This window comes from Sciurus vulgaris (assembly GCF_902686455.1).
Source record: "Sciurus vulgaris genome assembly, chromosome: 4".
Lineage (NCBI taxonomy): Eukaryota > Metazoa > Chordata > Mammalia > Rodentia > Sciuridae > Sciurus > Sciurus vulgaris.
In genome coordinates this window covers 81,014,916-81,027,661 of record NC_136464.1, presented here as the reverse complement: position 1 = coordinate 81,027,661, position 12,746 = coordinate 81,014,916, and the positions used below count along the sequence as shown (strand labels likewise).

Sequence of the window (12,746 nt, the reverse complement as noted above, 5' to 3'; positions counted from 1 at the left end):
TCTGAATTTTAGTACCTCTGACATAGCTCTTTTGCTATTCAATCTTTCCTGTCTGTCCTATTTCTTTCAGAAGTGAGTTTTCACATTTTGTTTTATCATGAACTGCAACTGAATCCATTTGTGGCACACTAATCCATCATCCTGAAGAGTTTCACACACACAATAGAGGGCCTTTAGCTATTAAAGGCATTTTCAAATATCCATTTTTCCCTCTACCTGTCACACAGATTCAGAAATGATGACAGCAAACTGAAGTTCATTATTGAGTATCCTCATGCTCCTTCCTAAGGAACTTGCCACATGAATATACTCTCAAGTTGAATTCAATCTGTGTGTATATGTATACACAGGGCACTTAGATCTTCACTATCCCCATAGGTGAAAGTAGTACATAGTTCACAGTTAATGAGGGGAAGGCTATACTTCAACTGAAAAAACAGAATCAGCTTGCCATGATATTTCCCCAATGCTTTCATTAGATTGTTAAAATGTGGGCCACTCGGTAATGTATTGAGGATTCTGCTGATCAAGAGCATTTGATGATAACTTCCCTCATCTTGCTATTAATTGATTAGCTCAGTTATTTCTCTTTCTTTCTTACAAGTCACCTTGTTTACTTTCTTGTAAAACTGAGCAGAGACCAGCAGCCTGTCTGAGATATAGCTCTTGGAGATACAAAGAGCCATGCGGGCTGCCACAGAGACCTAGGTACTTTGGGGTCATTAAATCTTAATTTAGATTTCTCCAATTAATGAAACCAAAAAGTAAGATTTGATATCAAAGGTGATTAAAGTTATAAGGCATATTAGAGAGAAAAAAAAAGGATGTCCAAACCTTTAAAAATTTTGTTTACCTTTGTTTTTCTTTTAACAAGAAGGGGAAAGATTGATTTTTTTTTAAAAAAAAGAAGAAATAATAGTACAGTGTATACATCTGCAGTCTTGACACAGACAAGGGTCATTGAATTTAATGATTCTAGAAATGTTTGTGGACTAGGACTAAGGAAGACCACAAAGATCCATCTACTCCTACTTTTGCTATAATGATTGAAGTAAAATTGGAGAAGAAATTAGATTTTTTTCTACTTTTCTATTGAAGGGAAAAACTATAAAATATACCCAAACACATTATATGAAATGAAATGAAACAATAATAAGTGTATTTTCTTCTTCTAATCCACTTGGGCACAAAATCAGTTTGGAATAAAGTTAGTGAAAACTAATCCAGTGGAATGAGACTGAACAATGGTTGTGAGCTGTGGGTCTTAAACTCAGGCTGGAGTGCCTTGGATGGTGGTTAGGGTTCATCGGTATGCCCCATGTACCTGTTCATTTCAGGATAACAATGCACTCTGTTGTATTAGATCTTTAGACTTCTCGTCACTTGTCTCTTCTGCCTTTCTTAAGGTCCAGTTGAAAAGTGAAGAATCCAAAACATTTGCAATGAAGATTCTCAAGAAACGCCACATTGTGGATACCAGACAGCAGGAGCATATCCGCTCAGAGAAGCATATCATGCAGGGGGCTCATTCTGACTTCATAGTGAGGTAAAGGTCCTAATACTAATTCCAATGGCAAATCAACCACACATCCTCTGCCACTTGTGTTCACCCTTAACACATTTCATTTCATATAAAGAAATTTAAAATTTTGTTTAGTTTAAAAAAATTAAAAGTTTTGATTCTATTCTTTTTATTCTTTAAGAGACTCAGATTCTCTAAAAAGATGCATCTTTCCCAAAGGAGGTATCAATTTCTAACATTTCATTTTTATTCTGTTACCTACAATGTTACATAGACCTCTAGGGCTTAAAGACAAAATGTCTTTTAGTTATTTTGAAATATTCAAAACAATATTAGCCTTAGTTCTTTACTCCTCAAAGGAGCACCAGAACTCCTCCTCCTAACTCTAACTTTCTACAATAAATATGGGAGGCAGTGGATATGCTAAATATGTTGATTTGATTATGAAACAGTATCTATGTATTGAAATATGTACTGTACCACATAAATATGTAAAGTTAGTATGTGTAATTAAAAACAAAACAAAGGAAAAGCTAATTTCTCAAAGCTTAAAAAATTTTACATGCTGTTAAAACACAATAGTGTTCCTAACCTTTGCTTTCTTATTTGTAATTTACAGGCTATACAGGACATTTAAGGACAGCAAATATTTGTATATGTTGATGGAAGTTTGCCTAGGTGGAGAACTCTGGACCATTCTCAGGGATAGGTAGGAGATTTAAGAAAATTCTATTGTGTATCTAAAAACACAGTTGCCCCCAATGGTCTATAAGAAGAGTCCATTATCATAATGTGTAAAAATTATAGTTACATTTCATATATGCTTATATTCAAAATATGAGGTAAACATAGGGTACAATCCACTATGCAATTTATTATAATAACATATAAAATTCACTTTGTAAATAATGACATAGGCTTAGTTTCCCGTAAAAAAAAAAGACACTTTGAAAAGCATATACTTAGCTTAGCATGAGTATCAGAATCAGAAAACTCTATACCTGGAACTCAATACATTGCTTTAACTTTAAAAGAATTATAGCCATTTTATGATTATAGTTAGAATTAACTTTTTCAGATGGGCCATCTGCCTTTCATGACACTAAAATTTTCTTTCTCTACCTTTTATTGCTCTTCTAGATTAACCTAAGTTTCTAGTTGTCTCTTTTAAACTTTGCTGATCTTAGGGAAAAAATGAATCTACTTATAAATAATAGTTCATGTAAACAATCTGACTTAGTTTTACTTTTCTACCCTTTCAGGGAAAGTAGTTTGTCTTGATAGTGCTTATTTCTTTAATTATGAAAATTCATTTTATTTCAATTTTTCATCTCATATAACTAGCAAATTATCTTTTAAACAAATTTCCTATAAAATATCTCAGGGTATCACTACCTATATTTTTTTCAAGTACAAGAAACCAAATTTTATTTTCCTATGAATAATCTTTCAGTCATTTCCTACAAACAATCTATTGGCCTTGCCAAAGTCACCTTTGCTCCTTAGAACATTCACATTTAGGCAGCTCTCCTTATTATTGCAGTCCTGCTCCTCAGACTCTCTGCTGGCTAACATTTTTCTAAAACTTATCTATTGATAGCCCCGATGTTCCCAGAGACCATGTAATTTTTTGACATTTGTTACTTTGTAGATATCCCTGCATAGAACAAGTGGTTCTTTATAAACTCTTGATTTAAATTCTCATTCCTTCGGGCATTCTCATAGTACTTTCATATCTTTGTTCAACACTCTTTCAGTTCTTTTATTTCCATGACCTTACTTACATATGTCAAATGGATTTGTTTTTACCATATTGTATTCTATTATACTAGTGTTTTGTTTGATTTCTTAAAAAAGAAAATAAGGGAATAGGTAAGAAAGCATATAAGGGAATTCAGTATGTTGACATTAGGGAGCACTTTAGTATTTGTACTAAGCTATTTTATCAGAGCATATTAATATTTGAGCTCATGTTTGAGTACAGATTATATCCCAGGCATTGTGATAGAGGCTGGGGATACCCTGATAAACAAAGCAGATGTAGTTCCACTTCTCAGAATTTATAGACTGTTTCACTAAATTAATATTTTGGTTTGTTAATTAATATCTGGCATATTTTAATAGGGTTCTGCAGTTTGTTTGATCTGACACGTTAATCTATTTATATACTTAAAATCTCTCCCCTTTTTTGGTAATTAGAATAAGATGAGATTTGTAGGTGGAATTACACAGGAAAGAAATAATAAGCTACACAGAGAAAGGACCAGCTCTATTCCCATAACATTCTTTAAACTTCTCTTAAGTTCATTAACTAAAAAGACAATAAAAATTATGATGAAACTCTGTCTGCTGTCCTCTCATGAAGCCTCAACAGGCATGGGCCTCATTTTTCCAAAATAAATGTTATTTCATTTATTTCCCTACATAACTTGATATTTGCATTTTGTTTGGTCATCAGCTCCAGCCATACCTTCTGAATGAGAGTATATTTGATTTGTTGGCGTAAATAGGAGTGCTGTGCAGCAGCAGCTTCCTTGAGTGGAGTGGATGGAAGGAAATAGTAATGGAGTCCCATTTCTCTCTCTCCACCAGGCTGCTTTGTGGTACTTCCTTCTTCCTCCCCCTGTTGTCCTTAAGTTTGGGTACACAGTTGCTGAGTCCCCCAGTGCCTCCCTGAAGAGGCTTGATCCAGAGAACCCGTAACCACTTAGTTCTTCCCAAAGATTCAGGAATGCTGAAGCCTTGACTTTAAAAGCAACAGAACGGTACATATAAAATAGCTCAGAATCAAATCCCTGCCAACTTTCTTTAGTAAAGATATGTGTAGACTTACTGCTTCTATTCTATATCACCTTTCTTTTTCTTTTCCATTGCTAGAAAGAAAAGAATAATTTGGGGCATCCAGACTTCAGTCAATATTGCCATTTGATTAGCTTTCTATTTTATAAATTGGGACTAAAAATTGTTAAAAAGAAGCATACAAACAAACAAACAAACAAAAAGCCAAGCAAAAGATTATGCTCTTATGCTATCAGTAATAATGTATATGAAAATATCTGTTATAAAGACCAACAAACCAAAACCCTATCTTGTTCAATTCAGTTCATTCAGTTTTCCTCTTGTGTGCAAGGAAAGTATTGGTGAGGGAGAAGCTACCCTGAAAGCTGTGCAGAAAATTGGAATTGATTTGAAAGAAAGCTTACATGACCACATTCCTTTCTGCAATGTGATACCTCTAGCCTAAGATTTAGCATAGGAAGTCTCAGACACCCTCCTTCTTCCACCTCCAGCTGAGATGACCATTTCCTGCCTTTCTCTTTCTTCTCATCAGTATAGAAAAGGAACACAGAACAGTTCTTCATTTGTTGTCAAGAAATGAGAATTAAAATGATTTTATGTATGACTAGAATTTGAAGACTATTTTTTTATCTTGAGGCTTGCACTATACTACTAAAATGTTAATTGTTTCTATTATTTTAATGGTTTATTATTTATAATGTTTTATCTTCTAGTTGGTGACTTTTTGTCTTCCACAAGTTTTGGTATAGGATGCTACAAATCGTATTTTGTCTTCCTTCCCTAAGAAAGAATTGGCAACCCCTGCAACTTTTAAAAAATATGATTGGTTAATATAAATAAATATGTTACTACATATATTAATGTATAATATGTTAGCATATACATACATATCCATATTAGTTTTTTATAAAACTTAATATAAAAATTTAATATTATATTATTAATAAAATTTTTAATCTAGTGAAATTTAACATCTAAATATACGATAGAATTTTAATATATTAAATTTTCTACTGAATATCTGAAATAATTACTTCAGAAGTCATATTTTTCAAATTTCACAAATCTCACTTTCTGTATATATGTCTTCCTGAATATATTTTATAATCCTATAAGTAATAAGTGTCTTTGTGTCCATTATTTTTGATTCTGGCTATTTTGTGGAAAGATAATTATTTAAATTTCATCTTTGATGGCTTAATAGAGTGTCATAGATTGAAAGTGTTTTCAAAAATAAATGAGTCTATCTTCATCATAATTTAGTCTCCCTACTTTACTATTGGCAATAACTCTCAGATTGCAACACACTTCAGACTTATATACCCACTAATGATTGTTGCCACTAGTCATGTTGCCTAGTCACTTTTGACAAGAGATATTTGTCTTGGTTACTACTGATGTCTCAGGACTTAGTTTTAATGACAAGATGATTAAACACTGCAATTAAATTTAATTGAGTATGTCAATAAATAGATAGAACCCTCTAATTTTCTCAAAATATTATCTACTATCATTTAGCAAAAACACCCCCATTTCAAAAGGTGTAGAAATCTATCCCTTACTTTCCATGAATGTTACAGATGTCAAGGCACAATTTTTTTTAACTTCAAAGAGCTATCTAGGTCAAGCAATTTAGTTTTTAAGCAACTCTCTAAACTGTTGATTAAATAAGCTTTCACTTCCATTTTAGATCCAAATTTACATTGTCATTTCCAATTCTAATAGTAATTTTTCCTTCTGAATCACCCTAATGTTATGCCTTGTGACTACTATTTTTAAACTCTCAAATTGCATATATCAATATTTAGTGATGAACATTGTGTTGCTGATACATTTTGTATGCATAATTGTGTTGACTTTTCAAGGTTTGAGACAAGGTATCATTTAATTTTTAAAATATGTTACAAATATATATGTGTATGGCCGATACTTGATACAGTCTTTGAAGAAATAGAAACCAACATTCTAGGACCCTCCAAACTGGCTCAGGAGCAAAGGAAACCTGGAAACAGGGGCTTTCAGGAATTAAAGACAAAAGATATATAATTTGAGATCAGTTAACTTCATAGAAAAAAGGGAGGATTTGGATTTGGCAGGCAATATAAGGGTAACTTTGTGAGAATATTTGGGAAATGAAAGAAGACATATTAGCAGATATTTCTGCGAGTTGATTCATGGCAATTAGCCTTAACAGTGAGAAGCACTTCACTAACAGTGAGACTTAGTGTTGCAAATTCCTCACCCACCCGCAAACCTTGACCTATTATCCTCTATGACATTGGCTAATTTTCCTAGGTTAAGATATAGTGCCAAAGAAGATTTGGTGCTCCATTGGGAGTGGCCAGTATTGATTGAGTAGCACTTGTGTGCTAGGCACTTATCCAAATACATGTATGCATCAATTCTTTGAATCCTCACAACACAAATGAGACAGTAACTATTACTAGCAAACATCACACAAAGGAGAACACTGAACTCAGTGGAGTATATAGTTACTTAAGATCAACAAAAGTGGCCCTGCTTGTATAATTATGGAATTAAAATGGAGTCTACTATCATGTATAACTAAAAAGAGACAATAAATTAAAAAAAAAAAAAAAACAGTAATTAACTTGAAATTCAGGCCTAGATTTTTGCTTCACAGTCTATATTTCTAACTTACAACCTTCTCTCCGAAACCTGAGTTTGTATTAGAATTTGTCCATCTTCTGTTAATGACCAACTTATTCAGAATATAAATATACCTTTCTGCAGAGATTTCACACAAAAAAAGGTAATCTCTCCCATATCTTTTCTCATTACAACATTAACAATGCATTTGCCATTGGGGTCCATCAACAGCTAATATTAAGGAGACCAGAGAGATGTCCTGAGTCACAACTGCAGAAATAATTTCTTCTTCAACAGTAGTCAGAAATTTGTAATCTTTCAAAAAGGACCACTGAAATCAGTTAACCATAAAGTCAGGAATAACCCATTCGTGGATTAAAAACAAGACATACTACTGACATACTGTGAAATTTAACAAGATTCTATTCCACATACAATTTTGTTGTTTTGTTTTGTTTTTCTTTGTAATGCTTTTCACTGAGGAGGGACTGAACTCACATTCAGTAGATTACCACACACACACACACACACACACACACACCACACACACACACACAGTCACACACACAGATATTACTATGTAGCAAATAATCCCCCCTATTTAAAGAAACTTACTATTCTTGACAGGAAAACATGTTTAACTCAATTAAGGCAAAGAATGGGGATTCAAGGCAATACTCTAATTCCTTTCCCAATAACTGGGCTTATAGAGTCTTAGCTCTGCCAAGGATAATATAAGTCATAGGACAATTGCAGCTTAAAAAATACCATTCAGTTCCTATTACAGATGCAGGCTTTCTCCAAGAAACTTTCCCTTGCCCTCATAAGTTTGTATTAGTTCCATTCAGATAACCTTAATAAGAGATTCAAGAATCCTGGTACTTATGACTAAAATCCTAGTAATTATTGAGAGGAGTAGATATCATCATGCTTAGAAATATATATCTAGATCCATATATCTATCTATATTTTATATATACATATATATGTGTATACACACACACACACACATATATATATATGATTCTTTGGGGAAAAGCTGATTATTTCAGTGACAAATCAAGAGAAATGAGTAATTGACAACTATATCTTTCAAAAAAAACACTAATTCTGAAAAATGACCTAAAAGGTGACTGCTGTAACCTTGAATTCACTGATGAATTTTGAAAAAAACAATGTAGCCACATTTCACTGCCCAGTTTGTTAGATTTGTGTCTTCAAGTTTGACAAGAAAGTAAATGTCACCAAAATGCAAATGAGGAAGCTGCTAGCTTCTGTTTGTACCTCAAACCATTTCTGGGCTTGCTTATGTTCCAACCCAGCCACCTCAAGAACTTGTGTTCATACTCATGTTCAGGTTTTTGTTGTTTTTTTTTTTTTTTTTTACTTTTCTATTGGTTTTTCTTTTAGTTATAAGTGATAGTAGAATCTATAATAATAAAAGCATGGAATGTATTATGTTCTAGTTCAAACCCCAGTACCTCTCCTTCCCCTTCCTTTCTCCATCCCCTGCTCCCTTCCCTCTGTTGATCTTTCTGCCATTTACCCAGTTAATTTTTTAATTAATTTCTTGTGGATGTGCTCATTGGTAAAACTCACTGTGTATATTCATGCATGTACATAGGAAAGTTATGTCAGATTCATTCCACTGTCTTTCTTTTCCTACCCCACTTTCTTTCATTCCTCTTTGTCTAATCTACTGAATTTCTACCACTGCATCCCCTTATTGTCGGTTAGCTTTCACGTATCAGTGGAAACATTCAACCTTTGGTTTTCGGGAATTAACTTTTTCACTTAGCATCATAGTATTCAGATTCATCCATTTACCAACGAATGTCATCAAGTCTTTCTTCTTTATGGCTGAGTAATACTCCATTGTGTATGCCACATTTGCATCTAAGTTGGCTGCATAGCTTAGTTATTGTGAATTGTGCTGCTAATAAGTATTGATGTGACCGCATCACTGTAGTATGGTGATTTTAACTCCTTTGATAGAATTGTTAGCAAATGGTGGTTTATTTCTAGTTTTTTGAGAAATCTCCATACTGCTTTCCTGAGTGGTTACACCCAGTTTGTAGACCCACCAGCAGTGTATGAGTGCACCCTTTTTCCCTACATCTTCACCAACATGTATTGTTACTTGTATTCTTGGTAATTGCCATTCTGACTGGAGTGAGATGAAATCTTAGTGTAGTTTTAATTAGTGTTTCTCTAATTGCTAGAGATGTTGAACATTTTTCATGTATGTATTGACAGTTCATATCTCTCTTTTGAGAAGTATCTGTTCAGTACTTTACCCATTTATTGATTGGGTTTGTTTTTGTTTTGTTTTGGTGTTAAATGCTTTGAGTTCTTTATACATTTTGGGTATTAATGCCCTATCTGAGGTGCAGATGGCAAAGATTTTCTTACATTTTGTAGGCTCCCTCTTCATGCTTTTGATTGTTTCCTTGCTATGAAGATGCTTTTTAGTTTGATGCCATCTCATTTATTGATTTTTTATTTTACTCCTTGCATTCTCAGAGTCTTGTTAAGGAAGTCAGTTCCTGAGCCAATATGTTGGAGAGGTAGGCCTACATTTTCTTCTAACAGGTGCAGGGCTTTTGGTTTAATTCCTAGGTCTTTGATCCACTTTGAATTGAGTTTTGTGCAGGGTGTGTTCTTGAATTATGCAATTCTTAAGTTGTGCTTACTACTAGAAAAAGAGGAAGTTTATCTTTTTATGTTGTTCCATGAAAAAAAACAGTTAAAATAGGAAGATTCTGCTATAGAACCAAGGAATTAACCTTAAATATCAAGGTTTTTCCCTTTATTGCTATTTTATTCAATCCAATCTATTTATCTATCTATATACAGATATAAATACAGATTGTATTTTTTATGTTTTACATACAACTTCTACATAGAACAACAAGAGACAGATATAAGACAGAACTTTCTTGATAAAAAATTATAATCAAGTTAATATTCCCTTCCAGTTACCTTTCTCTGCTAATTGTCTTTTAGTTTAATCTCCTCCTACTAATTAGAAGGTTTTAGTATAGGAAACTTTTGTCCTAATGATAGAAGTTTTGAAAAGCAGAGCTTATTGAAGTTGATGCCAACATGGTTCTTTGAAAACATGAGGTGTTTTTGGTTTTTTTTTTTTTGCATTCTCATGAACCATATTTACAATATTTAGAAAGATTGAAAAATAAGCTCTTTAAAAGTATATAGGAATAAAGCCTTTAGCCACTCCTTTAAGAAGCATGTGCTTGGTGGACAACCTCTAAAATAGAACTCACTCCCCCTGTCTACTGCTGTCACTCTGTTCCTGTCTGGATTGTGGTGGGCTGTTGAAAGGAAGCCACCAAGTACCTGAAACCTGATGTGTGCTTGAACACTTCTTGATCCCTTTCAGGAAATTAGATTTTACTATCCCACGCATAAGGACAGAGAATCTCTTGGCTTGATCTTCAAATGCTTTAGAAAACCCAATGGAATAAGTGGCAATTATATGACATTTAGCTGGGAGGACATTGGTCTCTGGGCTAAATTTTGGCCCAGAATAGAGCAACATGAGAAGAAAAATTAACCTTATTAGAGAAACTAATTTTTACACACTTTTCATTTCATTTTCTGTGTTTTAGAGGTTCATTTGAAGATTCTACAACCAGATTTTACACAGCATGTGTGGTAGAAGCTTTCGCCTATCTGCATTCCAAAGGAATCATTTACAGGGACCTCAAGCCAGAAAATCTCATCCTAGATCATCGAGGTTATGCCAAACTGGTCAGTGCATTTCATACATGGGTTCTGTTCTGCAGCTTTTAAATATTCATTTATAAAACGGTCTCTGCTAACATTAAAATCTGGTTTCTACTGCAATGTTACAACTTTTCTTAAAAGTAGGATTTAGCATTATAGTTTTCAATTAAATATATTTTCAAATTATGTAAAAGTTATAAGAAATTATATTGTCTAAGTTTGAATTGCTATACTCCAGCAAAACATGCTTTCTGACAAGCACTAGAAAACACCACTGCTGGCATGTGTTCATAGACCTAAAAAGAAGCTTACAGGTTATTTTTCCTAGCTGGAATTCTGCTATCCAAAGGCAATGTGCATTTATCCTACAGTACACTGTTAACCATTTTAATAGTATTTATCTAAGAAAAATGCCAGTGGTAAAAATTGAGCTTTTCCAATAATGTTCTTAGGCTATAATGATGATGATGATGATGATGATGATGAATGTCAAAAGTTCTAAAGATTTACTGTAGAATGGAAGTTCTACTATTTAAAATGTATAACTTTTCTGGGTCTTGGATCTGTCAGTACCTGATTCTATTTTTAAACTTTTGGAATTTTTATACAGTATATGGTTTTTAGAGAAATCAAATCAATGTCAGTTTATATTTGTAGTGTCATCCAAATTGTTTTAGAAAAAAAATAGACTTTCTGCATTTCCTACTCCTCTTTCAAAAGGTTTCTAGAAAAATTAAGGCTCCATTCTTATTTTGTTTATGTTTATAGTGGAAGATTCTTTGTTCTCACTTCTGCGTTACTTACTTCTTTCCGTGGTAAAGTGTCTTCTAAAATAATTAATATTGAATGAATTGTGAACTTCATGAAGTTCAGCATAAACCATTATATTCTAGGAAAGATGATGGATAGGAGTATCTGGACTTCTAATGTTTCTGAGTAAAGGAGATATTCTTTCTGCCACAAACTCTGTTAGTATAAATGTAGGGAAAAAATGAAAAATATTTCTGAAAAAAATTCACTTCTCTTATTAATGAAGTGAATTTAATTCAATACTTGTGTTCAGCTTTTCCCACAACAGGGTTTTTTCAGAGTAATTTTGCACAGTATACATGCTTCCTTTTGGAAAACAGGATTATAACAGCTAGCATCTGTTTTTATTTTTTATTTTATGATCAGTATACTTTAGCAAAATAATTTATTGCTTTACAACTAATCATAAGTGGCTTATGTATCTTGTCTTTCTCTCTTTGTAAGGTTGATTTTGGCTTTGCAAAGAAAATAGGATTTGGAAAGAAAACATGGACTTTTTGTGGAACTCCAGAGTATGTAGCCCCAGAGATCATCTTAAACAAAGGTCATGACATTTCGGCTGACTATTGGTCATTGGGAATTCTAATGTATGAACTTCTGACTGGCAGGTATGGACATTTATAGGGAACTGCTAGTAAAAATAGATCACATACAACTACACACTTCTGCCTTTGTCACTCCAATTAGTCCAGCTAAAAGTAGATTTCAACATATCTCAATACCATGCTTCAGTTATGCTAATGATAATTCACAAAGTAAGATCTAAAATAGATCCAGTGAAGACAACCAACTTGATACCAATTTCTGGTCTCATTATTGCTAACTCCTTATACGAATGTGAACACAGAAGGATCCAATGTCTTAAATGAGATTTTGAGTCTAATCATTTAGCCAGCAATGAAGCAAGGGAAATGATAATCTTAAAATTTCAAGGGTTAACATAGAAGTAAGAGGGCTGGTTAGCAATTATATAATATATATATATATAATATATATATATATATATTATAACATATGTATATATTTATATATATAATTAATATTCAATGAATTGTCAATTTCATGAAGTCCAGTGTACATACACACACTATGTGAATGTGTTGCTATTTGTGTAGTGTTGTAATCAACAACAACCAAGTAGGCATTAGGAATACCACATAGTGTAAGACAGATTACAACTCCCCAAAGACCAATATTAAGAGAGAAGTGAATACACCACTGTGATGTGAACTAAGAGCAGTACGTGTGAGGGCCTTTA

At 33.1% G+C, this 12,746-nt stretch overlaps 1 protein-coding gene across 3 annotated transcripts in view; it reads left to right on the top strand.

The window, feature by feature from the left end:
* LOC306660154 (cGMP-dependent protein kinase 1) overlaps window positions 1-12,746 on the top strand; it is a 1,225,718-nt gene that overhangs the window by 1,204,676 nt on the left and 8,296 nt on the right. For all 3 annotated transcript variants that reach the window (XM_079138304.1, XM_079138302.1, XM_079138303.1), the window contains exons 11-14: window positions 1,407-1,546; window positions 2,142-2,231; window positions 10,561-10,702; window positions 11,933-12,096. In XM_079138304.1, coding sequence (XP_078994430.1) covers window positions 1,407-1,546; window positions 2,142-2,231; window positions 10,561-10,702; window positions 11,933-12,096 — 536 coding nt within the window. The remainder of the gene's footprint in view (window positions 1-1,406; window positions 1,547-2,141; window positions 2,232-10,560; window positions 10,703-11,932; window positions 12,097-12,746) is intronic.